General features: G+C 41.7%; 1 protein-coding gene across 1 annotated transcript in view; it reads left to right on the top strand.

Moving 5' to 3' along the window:
- Nucleotides 1–21,151, top strand: part of ESYT2 (extended synaptotagmin 2) — an 81,392-nt gene that overhangs the window by 38,896 nt on the left and 21,345 nt on the right. The window contains exons 6-12 of the mRNA XM_034650234.1: nt 4,994–5,071; nt 10,294–10,414; nt 13,629–13,805; nt 14,821–14,903; nt 16,299–16,347; nt 17,448–17,537; nt 18,221–18,316. Coding sequence (XP_034506125.1) covers nt 4,994–5,071; nt 10,294–10,414; nt 13,629–13,805; nt 14,821–14,903; nt 16,299–16,347; nt 17,448–17,537; nt 18,221–18,316 — 694 coding nt within the window. The remainder of the gene's footprint in view (nt 1–4,993; nt 5,072–10,293; nt 10,415–13,628; nt 13,806–14,820; nt 14,904–16,298; nt 16,348–17,447; nt 17,538–18,220; nt 18,317–21,151) is intronic.

The raw sequence follows: 21,151 nt of genomic DNA, 5'->3' as shown, positions 1-21,151 counted from the left end.
CTCCCCCTGCTTGTGTTCCCTCTCTCGCTGGCTGTCTCTATCTCTGTCGAATAAATAAATAAAATCTTTAAAAAAAAAAAAAGCCATTATATGCTTAAGAAACTTCCTTCATTAATGAATATTAAAAACTAATCTTTAGTAGATGGCTAAGCATTTTTGATTTACAGGAAACTTTTTAACAATTAAAGACTTTTTTTCAGTTCAGAAAATAAATCCAAATCTTTAAGTCTCCCTCAAAACTTAGTAGTACTCTTCCTTAGGTTGGATCTTCCATAGGTATATTTACTTTAAAAATGACAGGGGCGCCTGGGTGGCTCAGTCATTAAGTGTACGCCTTCGGCTCAGGTCATGATCCCGGGACCCTCAGATCGAGCCCCTGAGTTGGGCTCCCTGCTCAGCAGGAAGCCTGCTTCTCCCTCTCCCGCCCCCCCCACCCCACTTGTGTTCCCTCTCTCACTATCTCTCTGTCAAATAAATAAAATCTTTAAAAAAAAATTGTAATGTAACTTCCAAACAAAATCTTAGTGTCAGAAATGGATGAGGCTGTGAAAAGTTCAGAATCATTCATTTCCTTATATGGTGAGTAAAGTCGCCAAACATATGCTTTGGAGAGAAGGGAAATTTTTTTTTTCCAGTTATTTTCGACTGGAAAATATGAGAACAGAACTCACTACTGGTTGCCAAGTAATTCTTCCTCACCCCTAAGGAAAAATACAGCTACAAAGATTTGGGGGGTTTTTGGCTATCCAAATGATTTAGAAGAATAGTGCCAGAGACTCTTTCTGAAACCTTTGCACATTTTTGTTCTTGTTGATTTGTTTCAGTTAGTTTTGATAATGTGCTACTTGTTTAAAAAAAAACAATTTCTAAAGTGAAAATTTTCAGAGTACTGTGAAGGCGGTATGTGTAATGGTTAAGTGACAGACTTGGGTTTCTCCAGTCTGGTCTTCCACACCTGGTTTTTGTCTTCTGACCGTATGCCTTGAACAGTTTGTTTAATCCTTCTGAGCCCAAGTCTCCCCATCTGTGACACGGGGACTACTGCCTCGCAAGACGAAATGTCAGTAGATATAAAAGAGTACATGCCTGGCTCATAGTAAGTCCTCAGATTTTTAAGAAATTAATTAAACCTACACATCGGTTTAGCATTCTGGTGGGTCTTAACACCAGAAGTCAAGTGTTGGTAAACACAAAAACTTGGGTGAAGGTCCTGTAAGAGCCAGAACCAGCCAGTGTCTCCCCTTGGCTGTTTTGTGGGGAACTGGCCCACTCATGCTAACCTGACTGTTGAAACTGCCTCTGGCATACACTCGGAGGGGTGTTTCGGAATCCCCAGCTCTATTCCAAGAGCACAGATTAGCCTCATGTAAATCCAGCAAGTTTCTTCCAGCGTTCATACAGAAGATGATCTGGGGCATGCCCACAGTGTGTTTATCCTAAGAGGGTCCTTCCCGCTAGCAGAGTCTTTGAACCACAGATTGCATTTCTCCATCTGTAAAAATGGAAATATCTTCCTTTTACAATGACCATGAGAAGAACTTGAATCCTGTTAGCTACAGGTCCAGCAACCGAGATACTTTAATCAAAGGAAGGGAAGAAGGAAAGACTGTACTTAAATGAATATAGCATGTACTGCTCTCTCATGAAACCTACTGGAATGCAGAATTTATTTATTTATTTATNCTTCCCGCTAGCAGAGTCTTTGAACCACAGATTGCATTTCTCCATCTGTAAAAATGGAAATATCTTCCTTTTACAATGACCATGAGAAGAACTTGAATCCTGTTAGCTACAGGTCCAGCAACCGAGATACTTTAATCAAAGGAAGGGAAGAAGGAAAGACTGTACTTAAATGAATATAGCATGTACTGCTCTCTCATGAAACCTACTGGAATGCAGAATTTAAAGCCTTAGTGACTGTCACCCATGCCTGATGTGCCTTTGTTCCATTCTCTCTTCCCTCTGAGACTGGCTTCCTCTATCCTCTAGTTCATATGTGGGAAATAGAACTGACAGTGCACTCAGGAGGCAGGGAGTCTTCCTGCCTTCCCTTCTTTGTTCCATCTGTGTTGGGTACAGACCCCTAGACTGGCTGGGAGGAGGAATCTTGCAGTGTTTGGATCAGGCTCCTGGAAGCCAATTCCTTCAACCCTGTGTAGAAGGCAACAGTGAGGTGGAGAGGCAGACAGGTCCACCAGAGTGTACAAGATTGGAGAGGGTGCACACTTAGACCACACATCAAGCACCTGGGAGCTTCGGAGGGGCTATTTATCCTGCCAGGTGTTCTTGGAGTTTCCTGGATTGTGGTTTGATATCTTTCATTATTTTGGATATTCTTGCCCTATCCCCATAGTTGGAACAAGGGAGCTCCCCACTGCTCTGGCTTGTACTGGGTTTCAGGGCTAGCGCCCTTTCAAGTGACCTTGCTTTCTCCTTGTGCTTATGTCTTTGGTGGGTCTTAATGCAGGAGTGAGTCTGCATACCTGCCTCCAGTAATACAGGATCTAACAGGGCCTGGGATGGTGTCCTACTCTCCCCAGACTTAGAGGGTATTCTTCTCCTCTCCCCATCTGCAGTGAGCCTCCACCTATATGTCCCTTTTCACAGTGGCTTCTCTTCCTTACCATGGAAGGTGGAGTTTGGGTCTTTCCAGTAGCAGCTGCTCCCTCCCTGACCTCACCCTGCAAGAAGTGTTTTCCCCAGTCTCTGTAGCACACACTGCTCAGCCCACCTACTGGGTTTCAGATGCCCTGTGACTGGATTTCATAGGGCTTTCTCTGTCTCACCTGCACCTGGCCTTTAGCAATTAGGACTTAGCTAGAACCTCTCAGTTGCCCTGTGGTGGTCTTAGCCACTCTTGGAGCGGCCTCTGAGGAAGCGTTTCAGGCTGGTGGCCCTGTCACCTCAGCTCTTCTTGTGCATTTGTGATGCTCTTGCCAGTTTTTTACATCCCATCTGGAAGCTGGAAGTCCCAAGAGCTCCTTGGTCTTCACCACCAGTGAAAATTGACTAATTGAAAAACTCTGGAGAAGGGTGGGAGCCACCAGTCTGTATTTTTAGCAGACTTCCCAAGTGATTCGTGGTCTCTGTTGTACAATTTAACTCACCTAGAACACCTGGCATAGAGTAAGTGCCAAAATAAACAGTTGAACTCTGCGTTTCACTATATACATCAGACCATGCGTTCATGGAAAAGCAGAGAGGAGAAAGGCATGTGTGTTGTTTTCATGAAATACACAGATTCATTTGTGTTGTTCCAGTGCAAGTGTAACCACACTACTGATTCCATTTCTCCTAGGAGAACTACAGCAGCCCAGAGAGGGGATTGGAAAACGTCTTCATGTTCAGTTTCTCCCAGAGATATCCGCGGTCCCCGTGCAGTGGTTGGGTGGGAACAGGGGACACTAAATTTAGTTGCTTTTCCCAAACACTGCCTTGCTCCCAGTCCTCTTGTGGCTTCTCCTTCTGTGTGCTCACTTTCCAGACCTCTCACACTTACTCATTCTCACATTCACATTCATTCTTCCTTGTGCTTTCACACTCACACTCGTTCTCACATACACTCATTCTCACGTGCTCACGCTCACATGCTCACTTTCTCACACTCGTCCTCACACATGCTCTCACAGTCACACACTGGTTCACACACAAGCTCTCTCACCCCGTTCCGCCCCTCTTCCTGTCCTTGCTTCCCTTTGTTCAAGGACAGGCTAGCTCCTCCTTCAGGGCCTCCAATGGGTCCCTTCCCTGGGGGCTTCTTTCTTGGCATTCACATCTCTTCTCAGACCCAGCTGAATCCTGTTCCTGCCTCCCTGGTGTTGGTTTCTCTGAACTTGGGGGGCATTTAAATGTATCTCCTCATTTTGACAAGAGTTGTGAGAGTAAGCCCTCTGTCACCTGACACTTGATCATCTGTAGTTAAAGTCCCTTCCAGGGGACCCACCTTTGACAGGACCTCTCATTCATCTTTGAGTGTTTCCTGAGCTCTCTGATCCAACAAGATGCCACAGGTTCATCTCGACAGTTTTTGCCCTAGTCCTGGAATCAGCCGCTTCTTCACAATCCCTTGGAAGATGTGTTGAGAGGTCGTGATCAGGGTGCTAGCCAGTGCTGGTTGCCCCAGACTGCCATTGCTTCTACAGCTGTTCTTGGGGTGGGTGGGTATGAGGGCACTAGTAGGAGTTTTTACTGCTATTTGCAATAAATTTATATTTCATTTCTCTTATTCTGAAAAATCCTAGTCTTTCAGGACTTCTTAAAAAAAAATCTTTTTTTCAGTTTTGGTTTATCCAAAAGAATCTTGACTCTTAGTTTGTATTTATTTATAACTATACACTTCCCAAAGGGATTTGAGCAGTCTTATTACTACAACTATATGGGCAATTGAGATCGTGCAATTTCACTTAGCATTTCTTCTACAAATATAAAGTACAAGTAATTTTATTATGTGCAGTGTGCACTTTGATAAGAAAGCAGTTGTTCTAATCAGGCTTTTTTTTTTTTACCCATCTATATCCACTAAATGGAATCTTATCTTAGCCAACTACGTAGGAATTATTCTAAGTAAATACCCAAATAGCCACTAGAAAATTGAGCAAATAAAATACAAATGTTGACTGAGTGAATAGAACATGTTCTACTGATATCAGGAAAATGTAAATTGAAACGGATAACGTACCATGTTTAAACTACCAAACGGACTGATTTTTAATATCTGTTTGGGGGGGTATAAAAAAGAGAAATTATAAATATTCTTAGTGTCCATGAATAGGAGGAAAGATGTATAAATCATTAGATTTTTACCGGAGGACGCATACTAGGAAAAACAACACAAAAAAAGAGATAGCTCTCCATTTACCAACAAAAGACGATGACTGGTATTTTACAAAGTGAAAAGCAAGGTGTAGGACAGTATTATGAACTAATGTATTTTGCTTATAAAGAAACCTGTATGATTTGATTTGGTAATTGAAAATAATTTGGAAACTTAATATTTGCCCCCTTTTTTAAAACAGCTTATAGAAATAAACTGGACAGGACTGACTAATCTTCTTGATATCCCTGGATTAAAGTAAGTATGATGTCATGTCCTATGGTTAGCTTGTTGGTGGTGTAATGTGCATTTCTAGTGTCATGAAAACAACACAGAACGGATAAGGCCAGTGTCCACCAGGCAGAATCCGTGCCTCTCAGCAGGCTGTCGTGTGCTGCTCAGGTGAAGACACTGGCTAGGCTCTGTTCTCCTGACTGCTTCTGAGACACTGGGACCAAGTGAGCAGAAGGAGAGTGGGTGAGGTTGTTAGACTGGGTCACTCACCGTTCATTTTACTTTTCATTAGTCATGAAGCATCTTTCCAGCTTTGGTGTTTTCTTTTTAACTTTTTATTATTTTTTAAGTAGGCTCCATGCCCAACGTAGTGTTTGAACTCATGATCCTGAAATCAAGAGTCACATGCTCTACCAACTGAGCCAGCCAATTACCCCAAGCTTTGGTGTTTTAGAAAAGTAGCAGCCTTTTAATATTCTGCAAGTTAATTTTTAAATTTGGTTTTTCTTATTTTCTCAGAAAAATAAAGAAAACTTTAAAAGTGAATATATGTTTCAGAACTAGCTCTTTGGGTTCTTTTCACGCTGTGCTACTGCCTCCCATGCCTCCAGCAGCTCCTCCACAGGGGGGTAAACGTTGGTCCTAGACCTAGGAATGGGTAGGGTCACCCCAGGGCCTGGGTGCGAGAGCTGAGAAACCTAGAGTTTCTACCTCACATCACTGGGAGTCCATTCATTTTTCTGTAGCAATCTCACATCTAAAACATGAGGAAATATGCCCATAGTAAGCTTATGAAGCCATGAACGGCACATCCCTGCTGTGAGGAAAGTGAAGTCTTCCTCAAGCCACAACCATCTGTCTCACCTGATGGAAGGTGACTGTTTGCAAAGGACCTATTACTTGTTGCCAAACAGGAAATTCTGGAAACCTCCCTTTGCTGTTTACTTTTGTAGTATTTGAAGTTTGAAATGAATTACCTATTGGTTACAGTTATACATGTTCCTAGTAGATAATGTTCCTAATCTGGGTTTTTTTCCTAAAATAGTTCTGAAATTAAATTGGTCTGTTTTTTTCTATTTCTGTGTGTTTATGTCCCTAAAATGGCCATTAGAAAGAACTTTATATTGTTTCATTATCAGGGAAAATTTAGGACTTTAATAAAATGAGGCATAGTCCTAATAAAAATCTTTTTTAGGCACTGTGGTTTTAATGGATATAGAAAGTTCTGTTATCTTTAAAAGATCTTTACAAAGAAAGGAGAACTTAAAGAATTGTTTGAGTACTCATTCGGGTACTTAGTTGCAAGCAACAAGCCCAACACAAGTGGTCTTAAAAAAGTAAATAAATGAGTAGGGGGTGTTTGGCTGGCTCAGTTGGAGGAGTGTGTGACTCTTGGTCTTGGGGTCTTGAGATCAAGACCCACACTGAGTGTAGAGATTGCTTAAATAAATAAACTTTAAAAAAAAAGTAAATGAGTAAATAAATAGTATTTTTTAAGACAGTTTATTCATTTAGCCAACAAATAAGTATCGTACCTGCTCTGAGCCAGCCACTGTTCTTAGTGCTGTGGTGTAGCTGTGCACAGAGCAGTCACACCTGCTGTCACGGAGCTCCCGTTCCTGTGGCTCATCCCTAGCTCGTGTCACTGAGCAGGCTGGAGCGTTGTCAGGGTGAAGTCACGCACAGGCCAGTGTTGGTGTTCAAATGATCCCCTAAGGGCTCTCTGTCTCGCTCTCAACTCTGCTTTTCTCTGCGTGAGTTGTTGTCAGGCAGGCCCTTGCTGTGGAGTAGCAGCTTCTAGCTTCTGTTCGCGCTTAGCGACTTCGGTCTGAAAAGAACCTTGTTCTGCTAGTTCCAGCAAAAGTTCCAAGGCTGACTTCTGTTTGTCCACCCATCCTTGGACAAACCCTGTGATTCTGATGATCATGTTTGGGTCTCTTGCCCACACCCAGAGGAGGAACAGGGGGACCAGTGTAGGGATGTGGGAGAAGCAAAGGAAGAACTTTCACCAGTACTTTCTGTGGGAACGGATGCTGGTTAGCCAGCAAAATAACAAATCCCTGTTGCCATTTGGTGTAGAAAGTGTGTTTGGGATGCGGGGGGAGGGGGTGGGCTTAGTCAGTTAGGGTTGATTTCAGCTTGGGTCATGATCTTGGGGTCATGGGATCGAGCCCTGCGTCAGGCTCTCTGCTCAGCGGGGAGCCTGCTTGAGGATTCTCTCTGAAATAAATAAATAAACCTTTTTTTAAAAATGTGTTCTGCTTTCCTCCTCTTATATCACAGGAGGACTGAAATAAACACGGGCTTGTCAAGCAGCTACCCTGTAAATAGCATTGTATTAGTTCCCTTACAGGGTGAGCCAGAGGGCATATGCTGCCTTTGGCAAGCCTGCAGCTGGGGGAATCAGTTCTAAATCATTTATTTAAAAGAGAGGTACAGGGGGGGCACCTGGGTGGCTCAGTCAGTGGAGCATGCAACTTTTTTTTTTTTTTATATTGTTAGTCATCATACAGTACATTCCTGGTTTTTGATGTAAAGTTCAATGATTCATTAGTTGCGTATAACATCTAGGGTTTTTGAGTTCAAGCCCCATGTTGGGCATAGAGCCTACTAATAAATAAAAATACGAAATAAAGTAAAAGGAATATATATACACACACACGTCTATATACACTGAGAAACATACACTTTTTTTTTTTTTATATTGTTAGTCATCATACAGTACATTCCTGGTTTTTGATGTAAAGTTCAATGATTCATTAGTTGCGTATAACATCTAGGGTTTTTGAGTTCAAGCCCCATGTTGGGCATAGAGCCTACTAATAAATAAAAATACGAAATAAAGTAAAAGGAATATATATACACACACACGTCTATATACACTGAGAAACATACACACTCCATTTTATTTAATGGTATTTAATGATAATGACAGGTTCTCTTTATATAGTAATAGCTTTTAGCTATTTTATATATAGATTTCTATGCAAGTAGTATATAAAATATATATTCTTATAGTTAGTATATAGAAAAATATATATATCATTTAAAATATATACTCATGTGTATTACAAATATGGGGGAAATACACATCAGTCAGAAACAAAGCTGTGGGGGCACCTGGGTGGCTCAGTCGTTAAGCGTCTGCCTTCGGCTCAGGGCGTGATCCCGGCGTTGTGGGATCGAGCCCCGCATCAGGCTCCTCCACTGTGACCCTGCTTCTTCCTGTCCCACTCCCCCTGCTTGTGTTCCCTCTCTCTGGCTGTCTCTCTGTCAAATAAATAAATAAAATCTTTAAAAAAAAAAAAACTGTGGTATAAAAGGTATATATTAAAAATCTCTTAAATAAAATTATATATTAATACAGGATATATATAATTTATACAAAATTATGTTAAATTTATATAACATTGTATATGTATGTATATTTTATATAATAAAATATATACATATATACTTAACATAAAATTTGAGCTGTGCTTTCCTACTCAAAGACTTTCTATCAAATCACAGCTTTGGCAAGTTTTATGTTATAAAGGTAAATATTCAGTAACTGTGAACCTAACAAATCCTGCCTTGAGCTTTGCAAGATGAACATCTGCATGCTGTATTCATTGATAAAAAAATGGAACCCAGAGTATTATAAAGTAGCAGTAATACCTGAATTACTGCACTTGACCATAAATTTTGGCTATCCCTATATGTTTCAATGAAGAACCCTAAACTCACTGGTAAAAGTATAAGAAGGTGTGAGAATTATGATAGAAACAAAACTAAGGTGATGAGCAGGCAGTTCTGAAGGACAAAGAAGACTAGACCCAAGAGCCGTTCTAGACCGCGACAGCAGCCAGGACAAACAGAGGGCCAGCCATATGTCGATGCTCAGGGAACAGTTAGGAGCAGCACTGCAGCCCTGGTAATTCAGGAGGCGACTGGGCATGTACACAATAGGACAGAAAGGTGGGCAGGTATGAGGCACCAGAGTGGGCCTTCTGCTGCTTTCCTGGGTGTTGGGCCTCTCCATCTGCATGGCTAGGGTTGGTGGTGAGGCAGTTGGCCTACCACCATAGCCGTTAAGGGATTCTTGAAAGCATATCATCAAAGGGTTTCCTGTTCCAGCAGATTTTTCAGTATAAACAAAACCAGTATTTGGGGGTGGGGGGAATAGCAAAGTAAGAATATGCTTAGTGAACATATATCCAGTGTCTGCCAGCTGAGACCCTGTCTCTTTAGGGTGTTAACATTCAATTCACTGATGTATTCATAAATAGAGCGGTGTTGTCTCTTGGGTTGTGGGTTTTTCAGTCTTTTTTCCATCTTGGACTGGGAAGTCCTAAGGTAAGACCCCCTCTCTTGTCATTGCATTTGGATACCCAGCTTTGAGTGAATGTTCAGCTGTTAACGAATGATGGTGACTTTCACTCCTAGTGGGTATTTTTATATGTTATGATTACTTTACGTATATCTATTAACAATTTTAACATTTGAGAAGTACTGGCAAGAAGTAAGATTCTCTTGAAACTTCTTAGTTCTGGTTAAAGGTGTTCTTCCACAGCAATGAAACTTCATTTAAGTATGCTTTCAAAAACATTGTCACATACGTGTTGCTTAATTCTCACATTTACCCCAAAGAATAGGCAAAATATGAAGTACATTTGTTTCTTTATCCTCCCCAATTTTATTCACATTACTGAGTTCTCTGTGCAGTGGTATATAGAATTTCAAAATTATTACAGTATTCAGTACGCAAATACAGTGTGAAGAGAATAAACTGTAAATTCTTTTACTTGATTGAAAGCTATGCAAAAATAGAGAGAAATTTAATGTAAGGAACATGGAATGGGTAGATGGATGTTTGTTTCGGTATTCTTTGCACTTTTCTGGCTGTTTGAAATATGCTAAAAAAAGAAAATGTGTCTTACATTACGTTGATATAAGTCAATAATGAAGTCACACAGGAACATATGAAACATTATTTAGAATATTATGAAATGTAGCCAGAATATTACCATGTGTTCTCAGCTATGTATCTCAGCTATATATATATATCCCATATAGTAGTCACCATAGCTATATTGCAGCTATAGTACTGAACTGCTGTCTTAAATACTGTCTTTGAGAAATTAGACAATTCTGACCTTGTAAATGGGGTGTTGTATCATGTTTGTGGTAAGTTTGCTGTTAAAGCGATGACTAGTGTTGATACTCCTGATGGTTGGTTTGTTCTTTTACCACCCACCTCATAGTGGTTTGTCGGATACGATCATTCTGGATATAATATCAAACTACCTGGTGCTTCCCAATCGGATCACCGTTCCTCTAGTCAGTGAAGTTCAAATAGCTCAACTGCGGTTTCCTATACCAAAGGTAAGTTGCCTGAGCACCCATTAACACTTCCATAGGGAGAAGCTTATCACATATTTGGATATTGTGACTTCACGTGGTTCTCTTAACAGTGACTTTGCCTTATGGATTTTTTTTTTTTAAGATTTTATTTATTTATTTGACAGAGACAGCCAGCGAGAGAGGAAACACAAGTAGGGGGAGTGGGAGAGGAAGAAGCAGGCTCCCAGCAGAGCAGGGAGCCCAATGTAGGGTTCGATCCCAGGACCCTGGGATCACACCCTGAGCTGAAGGCAGACACTTAACGACAGCCACCCAGACGTCCCTGCCATATGGATCTTGATGTGGTAGTTTGTTCTATCACACTCCTTAGGAGATTGGCCAGTGTGCATCACAGAGACTTCAGGGCAATTCTTAGACCTCAACCATGAATGTCTAGGGTGCTTATAAGGATTTAATTCTGCAAATATTATTGCAAGTCATAAAGGACTGCTGCGACAGCTTAGTTATCTCAGCACATACTGTTTGCATTATCAAAATGTAACAGCTTAGTCTAGGTGATGGGCACTTTGTATAATGACCAGTACAGGTTTTCTCTCAGCAGTGAGAGTGTGGTTACCTCTGGAGTCATTTCATAAGCACCGTGGCAGAAACAGTGTTGCTGTTAAAACTGCCCTGGACGGGATGGATTGGGCAGGGCCTTGATCTCCATCACGGCCCTGGGGTCTAACAGCAGCTTTGCTTTTTTGGGCATATTACTTGGCTTGTGTGGACCTCAGTTTCTGTAAACTGGGGGTGATGCCTAGCACACAGAGTTAGGTCACATACTGGAGCTACCTTCATTTGAGTAAACTATGTAACCTCAGCGGAAGACTGAGAAATGCTGGTCAAGGTCATAGAATTCCCTCCACTGATCAGAGAAGAGGTGCTTGGAGTGGACGGGCCCTCACAGGTTAGTGAGAACTGTTAACCTTAAAAATAAAACCCCCAGGGGTGCCTGGGTGGTTCACTACATTAAGCATCCGACTCTTGATTTCAGCTCAGGTTATGATGCTAGGGGTTGTGGGATTGAACTCCACTTCAGGCTCCTCACTGGGTGTGGAGCCTGCTTAAGATTCTCTCTCTCCCTCTCCCTCTGCCCCGCCTGCCCCTCACTCTCTGTCTCCTTTTCTCCCTTTATACCCCACCCCATCCCCGCCAAAAAAAAATAATAAAACTGCCAGTTACTTTACCAGCAAAAATGGGTTTATTCGGGAATGGCCGCGAACTGCGCTCTGGGACAATTAAGCTATGGCAAAACCGGGGGTGATTCTGCAGAACAAAGGAGGGGAGGCTCTTCTACAGAGGAGAGGGGAGCTGGGCGGGGCTGCTATAAGCTGAAAGTCCATTGGCGTAAACGGGGAGCTGGGAAGTGTAGTGGCCTCTCATTGGCTGAGCTGTTGCCAGGGCAGGAGGAAACCTTCCTCCCTCCTGCCGGGATAGTAAAATAGCACCACTGGGAGATGCACTCTGCTGTTGGGTCTGCAGTGCACAAGGGAGTGGTAGAGCGTGCGTGCTGCCCCTGCGGGCCTACCGACTCCGTTCCAGAGGGGGTTTCCTTTTACTCACTTTCACACAGCTTTTCGCACTGGGTCCTTCAACCCATTGCATGTGCGCACTCCAGAAGTGGAGCAGCAGCCTTGTTGTGTGGTTTCTGCCATGAGTGTGACACTGACACGCACAGGACACTTCCTTTTACCAAACAGAAGATGTTGAGTTGGTCCTATTTCACTGAGCATGTTGTTGTTTTTAGTTTGTTGTCTCAAGCGGAAGGAGACAACTTTCCTTGACGCTTGCTACTTTTTTGTGGTTAAGTTAGATCTCAGTAACAGTGCACAAATCATCGGACATGTCTGAGCTTTCTTAAATTTTTTTTTTAAAGTACCAACACCCCAGCTAATTGATGCCCAAACTAGTTATACTATTGGCATTCAGATTTAATGGGACCGTGCATATGAGAAAGGCATGTCTTTTTTCCTTCACTTAAGATTTTCATCTCTGAAAACTCAAGAATTATTTTCCATGGAGAAATCCTCATGCTCTTTTGCCACTTACACTTTTTATTCTCTGAGCGTGGTGCGCACTTAGCCCAAATGCAACCTTTCTTAACCTTGTGGGGTTTGAAAGCTAGCGCTACTTAAACATGTTGCCAGATTATCTAAACTTTAGACGCATTTCCTGTAAACAGGAAATTCTTTAAGTTTTTTAAAGCGTATTTATCTGTAAAAGTGCATGTCTTCCTAGCTGATTGGGTCAGGACTGTTACCCAGTGATCTTAGAAGGGTTTGTAGAGAATGCTGCCCCATGCTAACTTACCAGCATTGTTTGCCTTGAAAGAAGTGTGAGTGAACATTTTTTTATTTTACCAATTTAACAGTATTTTAGGAAAAGAAAACTGTGTTTAAAGTCTATGAGTAGTACGTATTTCAAAGTTTCAGTTTCCTGTCTACAAAATAAATTTAATGACGGTATAGTTGACCGTCGAACAACATGGATTGGGCCGCCAACCCCCCGTGCAGTAGAAAATCGGCATCTAATTTTTGATTCGCCCAGAACTTAAGTACTAATAGCCTTGTGTTGACCAGATGCCATACCAATGACATAAACCATTAACACGTATTTTATATGTTATATACTGTATTCTGTGTATTCTTACAATAAGGTAAGCTAAAGAAAAAATGTTACTAAGAAAATTAGAAGGAAGAGAAAATACATTTACAATACTGTTCTGTATGGAAAAAATCCGTATATAAGTGGATCGATGCAGTTCAAACCCGTTTTGTGTCAAGGTCAATTCTATTTCATAGGATTGTTCAAAAAATTGAAGTAATGAGTGCCTGTCAAGGGCTTAGTGACATGTCTGAGACGTCCTGTATTGGTGGTTCTCAGTTACCGTCGTACTAACAGAGGACTGTTTGGTGACCCACGAGACTAAGTCAGGCTCCTGAGGCTCCTGGAGCACACCGTCCCTGTAGGGCCTCACACTGCACTCTCCTCCCTGGTCTGGTCTCCCGACTAATAGTAGTGATACTCAGACATCCTGCCCTGTTTAGTTTTCCCTCCTCACTGCCGCCGGACAGCCCACGTTTCCTTTCTTTTTTTGCTGGGCAAGAAGAGGGTCTTCGTGTTGACCGCACAGCCGCTGTTCCACGTGTGTCAGAGGAACCAGTGAACAGTCCATGATGCTCCTTCTTTTCAGGGTGTTCTAAGGATACATTTTATTGAAGCTCAGGATCTTCAGGGGAAAGATACTTACCTTAAGGGACTCGTCAAGGGAAAGTCAGACCCCTATGGAATTATTCGAGTGGGCAACCAGATCTTCCAAAGCAAGGTCATCAAAGAGAACCTCAGTCCAAAATGGAATGAGGTATACGAGGTAAGATGTGTCCAGTGGCGTCAGTTGGCTTCTCCCCAACTTCTGATTCCACGCCTGTTCCACAGGAGTGTGGTTGGTTTAGAGGGTCATTTAAATCACTTTTCTTTAATTTCCCATCTTTAAAAGTATTGTACCTTCTGTCCCTACCTCATAGCATTCTTGTAAAGCCAACACATAAACAACACATAAATTTTAAACTTTAATTACATTAAACTATCACAATAAATAATTGACAATGATTTCTGTGGTCGCTAACGTATGTAACATTTACAAACATGAGATTAATTATGTACTGTTTTGTAAATTCTTATTTAATAAGTCTAGAATCTCTGTGTCAGTAAACATAGATGGATCTGATTTATACTTGCTATTCACTGAATAGATTCCATCATTTCTTTACCCAAAGAGATACTGGCTATTCATTTCAGCATTAGAACCACTGCTATTACCCGTGTCATGTGCATGTATTTTTCTTCCCTTGACCAAGTTCTCTCCAGGTAAGCTCCTCAGAGTGGAATTGCTGCATCATCGATTACGCTTTTTTGAAAGGAATGATACAGTTGTGCAAAATTGTTCATCAGAACAGTGGTGCGGCCTATGCTCCACCAGCTTCCCATCCTCCCAACCCAGTCTGTCGCCACATTGCTTAATCTCTGCTTGGTGGTAAATGGATCACTTGTCGGTGCCCCAAGAACAGCACATGAACAGAGCCGCTTCAGGACTAGAGAGATGTCCCAAGCCCTGCCAGTTGGTGGGTGCTGTCTTGTGCCTTCATTTTGGAGCAGTGGAACTTGACCCAGTGAGACGACTCCCAGACAACTGCAAACACAGTAGACTGTTACTGTGTGGGCAGATGGTTTGGAAGGGTCTCCCATGGGTTGACAATGACACAGCGTAAGTGCTTTCCAACCACTTATCGCGGGAGACAACGACAGGGTGCTCTTTACTACAGTCATCATATTCAGCAGCTGCTGTCATTAGTAACACCATAAGATAACTCTTCTTGTTTTTTCAGGCTTTAGTCTATGAACATCCTGGACAGGAATTAGAGATTGAGCTCTTTGATGAAGACCCAGACAAGGATGACTTCCTAGGAAGGTAAACCCTCAGGGAAGGAGAGCATAGGGTGCTCTTTCTTCTCAGTAGTGACACTTAGAACTAATATAGCTTCAAAAAATAGGCTATGTGTGTGTTACCTGTATTTTTAAGTGGATCTTAGACATAACGTTTCACCTTAGACTCCTTAAAGCATATTTTATTCCTATAAAGTTTCACATTTAAGTACAAGAAGGAAAAACTCTAGATCTGTGTCTGTCCCAGCAGTCACTGGCCACATGTAGCTATTTAAGTTAATGGGTTAAAACTAAACAAAATTTTAAATTCGCTTTGCTGGTTGTACTTGCCCCCATTTAAGTGCTCGTAAGCCGCGGGTGGAGTGTGGCCCCAGATGCCAGAGCAGCTGGTCGCTTTGACGCTGTGCAGGCTTCACTCTAGATTGATTGAGTTATTTAGGGAGCAAGGGGGATAGTAATTTCCATTGTGCCTACACTTTGGATAAATAAATATTGTCTTGTTTACTTAAATTGAACAACCAGTACAGCTGAAAAACATGAGCTCTTAAAAAATACATCTAACCCTAACCTTCATTATTTAACTGAATCTCTTGTGACAGAAAAGATACAGGGATAGATAATGTTGGACACATTTGGCCTTGTCAAGAATGGCCTGTGTATTATGCTGTGACTTTAGAAATCATTCAGGAGATGGTTTAACAAGGAGTGACCGAAAGGTTGTAAGCAGGGCAGTGATGGATCAGATTTGCACTCTAGTAACCACTGTGTGGCTCAGAGTAGCAGGGACTGAGACTGGGGACTGTGGTGGTAGACCAGGAGAAAGCTCTGAGGGTCTCACCTGGTGTAGGGGCAGGAGGAGGGGCAGCTGCAAGAGAAAATAGGAGTGCAGTCGTCCCAAGCTCGTCATTCCTGGCTTCTGCAGGAGAAAGTTCCATGCTTTGCATTAGAGCAGGACTTTTAGGGGAAATGGAAGGGGCTCTCCAGTAGCCAAACCACAAGCATCTGTGGGGACGTTCCAGAGCTGTGGAGCAAGGACAGGAAGGGGGCTTGGATGACTGAGCTGTAGTGACGGACGCAACGCTGAAGGAGAACATGTCAGACAAGAGGGCTTGAATATTTTTGAACATTTTCGTCACATTGTAAATAGATACATTGTGGGGGAAACCACATTTTTTACAACTCTGATCCTGACTTTGCCTGTCCTGACCTCCCAGAGACTCACCCCTGCTTTTTTTTCCTTACTTCCCTTCATAGTTTTGGGATAAGCCTGAGGAAGCTTCGGGAAGACGTCTGTTTCTTGATAAACTGTAGCGTTTGATGTATTTCTGGAGTACTTTTTCTTAGACAAATGTTTAAGGTTATTTCAGTTGTAAGAAGTGTGTTTCTATGTTCTAAAGTTGTTGTGTTGTTATTTCTATAGTCTTATGATTGATCTTATTGAAGTTGAAAAGGAGCGCCTTTTAGATGAAGTAAGTTTTCTTTGAGTACTATTCTATCTCATGAGCATTGACAGACCTGCTGCTCCCCTACACAACGTTCCCAGAACTTCGGCCTTTTAATAATAGCCAAGTGAATAGAACTAAGTTTAACAGCCCAGTCAGATACTGTGTATTGCGTACCCAACACATGCTAGAAATTCATAAGCTACAAGCACAAACTGTTTCAGGCAGGCATGTGCTCTCCTTTGGGAGTCAGGGCAGAGGCCTGTGAGAAACTCCCTAAAAGTAGGCTTTTTAAAGATAGCTGGAGGTGATAACAGAGCTAGCACAGTGCGGTTGATGAGAAATTGTCACGTGAAAACTGCCTATAAGTGCAGTGGGAATTGACAGCAAGCACATACCACTTCAAGGAGGGTATTGCTATCAGAATAAAAAATATTAAAAAAAGGAAAATTTTGAGGTGGCTTCTAAAAGATGTGGTATAATTGGGATAATAGGGTATAATTAACCAAATAAGTGTTGAGATTCACTGCTTTTAAGTAACACATTTTCCCCCTTATGCACTCCTCGGGGCCGTCTCTTAACACCGAGTGTTTGGGGATTCTCTCCGATGAATTGTTTTGTGGTTTTTAAGCTGAGACACTTGTATACCATTTTATTAAGTAGTACATAGTGGTGAATAAAGACAAACATGTTAACTTCTTTGATGATGAAATTCAGCATTTGGGATCAATGTTACATTATCTTCTGGCTCATGACTTCTGTTAAAGTCCGTACATAAAAGCCTGACAGTACTGAACAGTACTAGAAGACATTTGAATCCTTGTGTGTAAGTAAGAGATGAAAATGGTATCAACTCCACAGTGGTTGTGTTCATGTAAGTGAAGCGCTCAGCATGTCCCTTGGACAGCAGGCAGTGCTGGGCAAGTTCCAGCCCACTGCTCTTGTCATCCTCTGGGGCCATTGGCTCATTCAGAGGGCAAAGCGAAATATGGTAGGACTTGGTCCTTCAGCATTAATCAGGAACTGTTGGTGCCTCACAGTGAGCGGCTTGTGACATTTGTGGAAACTGCTTGACTGGAAAGGTTGGCTCAGGAGAACTTTTATGAACATTCACCTTCTCTCTTCAGTGGTTCGCTCTGGACGAGGTTCCCAGAGGAAAGCTGCACTTGAAATTGGAATGGCTCACGTTAATGCCAAATGCTTCAAACCTCGACAAGGTGCTGTGAAGTGTCTCCCATGACAACCACCACCCCTCACAGCTGAGATTAGTGTCTTTAGGTTGTGTTGCTACTTGGCTTAGAAAAATAACAGCAGTAATTTTGATTATTGTGCTGAAAGTCATTGCAGTCACATCAGGGGTAAATTAAAGATAATGGGTTTTGTTTTGTTTTTTTGTTTTTCTTAAGAAAGATTTACAGGTCATTCTGCCTGGTTTATGAAATCTTCATGTTTTGTTCTTGATATAGTATGGAGGTTTGGAGAGCCACAGATCGCCTCTGCTTTAATTGAGTCATATAGATTCTTGTCATTAAAATATATTTATTTTTTTTTAATATTTTATTTATTTATTTGACAGAGAGAGAGACAGCCAGCGAGAGAGGGAACACAAGCAGGGGGAGTGGGAGAGGGAGAAGCAGGCTCCCAGGGGAGGAGCCCAACGTGGGGCTCGATCCCAGAGCACCAGGATCATGCCCTGAGCTGAAGGCAGACGGTTAACGACTGAGCCACCCAGGCGCCCCTTAAAATATATTTATTGTGTTCATTTTCTCTGTGTTGCACGTATTGGTTGGTTTATTTCCCCACCCTTCTTCTTTTCTTGAGCATTACAGACCTAACCAGATAGAAATAGTCAAGTCTTGTGGAAATACATCTGCTGAGGCTTTTCGTCCTTTTTTCATAGGTGCTCACAGACATCAGGGCTGACAAAGACCAAGCTAATGATGGTCTTTCTTCTTCATTGCTGATCTTGTATTTGGATTCAGCAAGGAACCTTCCGGTAGGTAATGCCGTGGGAGCTCCCTTGAGTGCTCCTTTCCTGGTAGCAGATCTTGCTGCGTTCAGCCACACTGTGTCACCTGTTACTGTTCCTCTGTCTTCACTTCACTCCCACCAGAGAGAGCCGCAAAGGGGAGGGAGGGATCAGTGTCTATTTGCTTCATGAGTATAATTTTTGTTTATACATCTTACGGATTTATCCAGGATGTTCAGAATTATTTTTATTCTGACATGTTTTATGAAGAAATCTCCATTACATAGGAAAAGAATGTGCCTGGTAGTTAGGGAAGAAAGTATCCTGTAGAAAATCACTAATTATTAAAATAGAGTTGCATAAAGATGGAAATTATCTCTATTTGCCATGGGAATAAAACGAAGCAGCTCTGCCTACGAGCCCAGAGCCCTTCCTGGCTGTAGCGTAGCAGGACGACAGACGGGCTGCCGGGAGAGCGGGGCGGCTGAGTGGAGCCTCTGGTTCTCCCGCCCAGCTCATGGTCACACTCGGCTCCTGCAGCCCAGAGCAGGTGCTCCTCCTCATTCGCATCAGAACTGTTTTGCTCTTAGAAAAAACTGAAGTACGGCGTTTATAGATAAAGGCTGTGACTGTGGGGAAGAAAAATCATGCCATTTCCATTCACGTGAAGCCTGATGTGACCCTCCAGCACCATACTTTAAACCTGCCATTTAGGGTAATGTGATCGTTATAGACATATACTGTTTTNTTTTTTTTTTTTTTTTTTTTTTTTTTTTTTTTTTTTTTAGTGCCAGTTCACTTATTCAAGAGTTGACCATTCTTTATTTCATTTGGTGAAAGAAAGACTACAGATACAGGCCGTTTTCCTCCCAAAATTGTAATAAATTCTCATCCATCCAAGTGCATTTGCGTGTAGTCTCCCTGTGTCCTCCCCTTGTTGGCATCTACTTGGTGGAGACAGACAAGGAAGCCGAGTGTTCACTGACCTTCACAGTTTGCATCTGAGTGTCTCATGTTGGACTGTGCCTAGCCTCACCTCACCACAGCTAGACTGTTTCCTATATCCCATGAAATACACACTCTAGTTTCACTTAGTGCCTTTCAAGGTTTTTCAGTTGTGTTTTACTTGTACTTAGCTCAAAAGCAAATAATGGTACTTTGTGCATCTCTATGTTTATAAGTTTTTAATAAAATGTAATTGATCTTTTTTTTATACTGGGAAGATATATTTGAACACTGTGTAATTATGTATATTGTGCTCTTTCTTTCAGTGAAGGTTTCTTGACTGATTTTAACTTCACAAATTCTTACTTTTTCTTAAAGCGTTACCTTAACCTTTTGGCCAGTCTTCCAGTTAGAACTCTGTGACTGTTTCTGTTATAATTTCAACTTGGAGAATGTTGTTTTGTTATTATTTAACCTTCCTACAGAATTTCTCATACACTACAACTTTTTTGTTTTTAAACACATTAATGTTTGTTATAAAGTCTTATAATTCCTGAAGGAAGTGAATTTGTTGTATATTTTAGGATACAAAGAATAGTATTAGTAAATTGGCAAAAAAGAATTAGGCCTCTTTTGAACTGTGTATTTTGTCACCTTAAAATGAAATTTAAACAACATCACGTAAGCAAAACAAAAGCAAAAGTGAATTTATTAATCTATTAAAATGGCACTTTGTGCATGAAGTATGCTCTGGCTGTCAGAGGCAAAGGATCTTTGCAAAACCGCTGCCCTTTTGGGTGTTTATTTTAAACGGGAGCGTTTGTCAACCAGGTCTCCTGCGTTTCTGTGGGGATGCTTTGACTCTGCCTTTTGCACTCCTGTTTATTAGTGCTTCTTGTGCGTTCATTGACCGCAATCCACCATTCTTTGCTTTCTCCTCCTGTTTCCACTTTCCTAAGAGTATCTACGAGGGAAACTTTGGGTGTGGCTACTTAAAAGAGAGGCGAGCGTCGGGACTAGTGTTTTGTGAAAATACTACCTCAGTCTATAGAGCACTATTTGTGAGTTCTCCAGTGTTCTTTCTTCCTTGTGTTTTAATGGAGACTGCTAGAATGTGGGCTGGAACTTCTAATGCCATCTACTCAGTGGTGGAATGGTGTGGCATGCGTTTTTAACTTTCTTGCATGATTTCAGTACTGTGTGTGTGTGTTTCTTTTGTGCTTGTTTTGTAAAAGTAACACTGCTGTAACCAACTTTGGTGACTACATCTGATGATGAGATGAACAAACCTGGTGAGTTATGAAGAAGCCTTACGTTCCTAAGCTGCTACTGGCCCATTAAAAAATAAAGATAAAAATTCTTCTGAGGAAGAAATGAAGCCATAATGATTAAAACTGATTTTCTTGTGGTTCATCTCAATGTGAGATGTAAATATTGATTTGCAAGCTTCCAAAAAACTTCCTTAAATCTACTTTTTCCTCCTGGTGAAACATGGAAGTGTCAGAACATGGCTTTCCTGAAAGAGCCAGCTGTGCCCATAGGGATGTTCAGTGAAGACAGAAGGCCACCTGTTAACCCTGGAACCTTACCTTCGCCCTCACGTTTTAACCAGAGCCCCTGAGGGAGAAAAAAATATTTCTAACCCTTACTTGGGAAGCTGATTCTGATCTCATTATGTCTGTTTCCTGGGGTTCTTGCTCTGGGGCCTTGATTCCTGGTACTGTTCTTGGTGCTTTTAGCAGGTAGTGATTTTTTTCTTGCTTTAAGGTCAGAGAAGGTCACCAGTGGCTTAGTCATTAGTCTAGAAAGTTACTCTTTCTAGATGGATTTAATTCAATACCTAGTGAGATCCTTAAAGTTCCTTGGCCTTTGAATCCATTAGTGGTAGTGCTTTGCATTTTTTAAGAGTTTTCATTT

The sequence above is a fragment of the Ailuropoda melanoleuca genome, chromosome 1 (assembly GCF_002007445.2).
Source record: "Ailuropoda melanoleuca isolate Jingjing chromosome 1, ASM200744v2, whole genome shotgun sequence".
Classification (NCBI taxonomy): Eukaryota; Metazoa; Chordata; class Mammalia; order Carnivora; family Ursidae; genus Ailuropoda; species Ailuropoda melanoleuca.
This window is presented reverse-complemented; position numbering and strand designations above follow the sequence as displayed.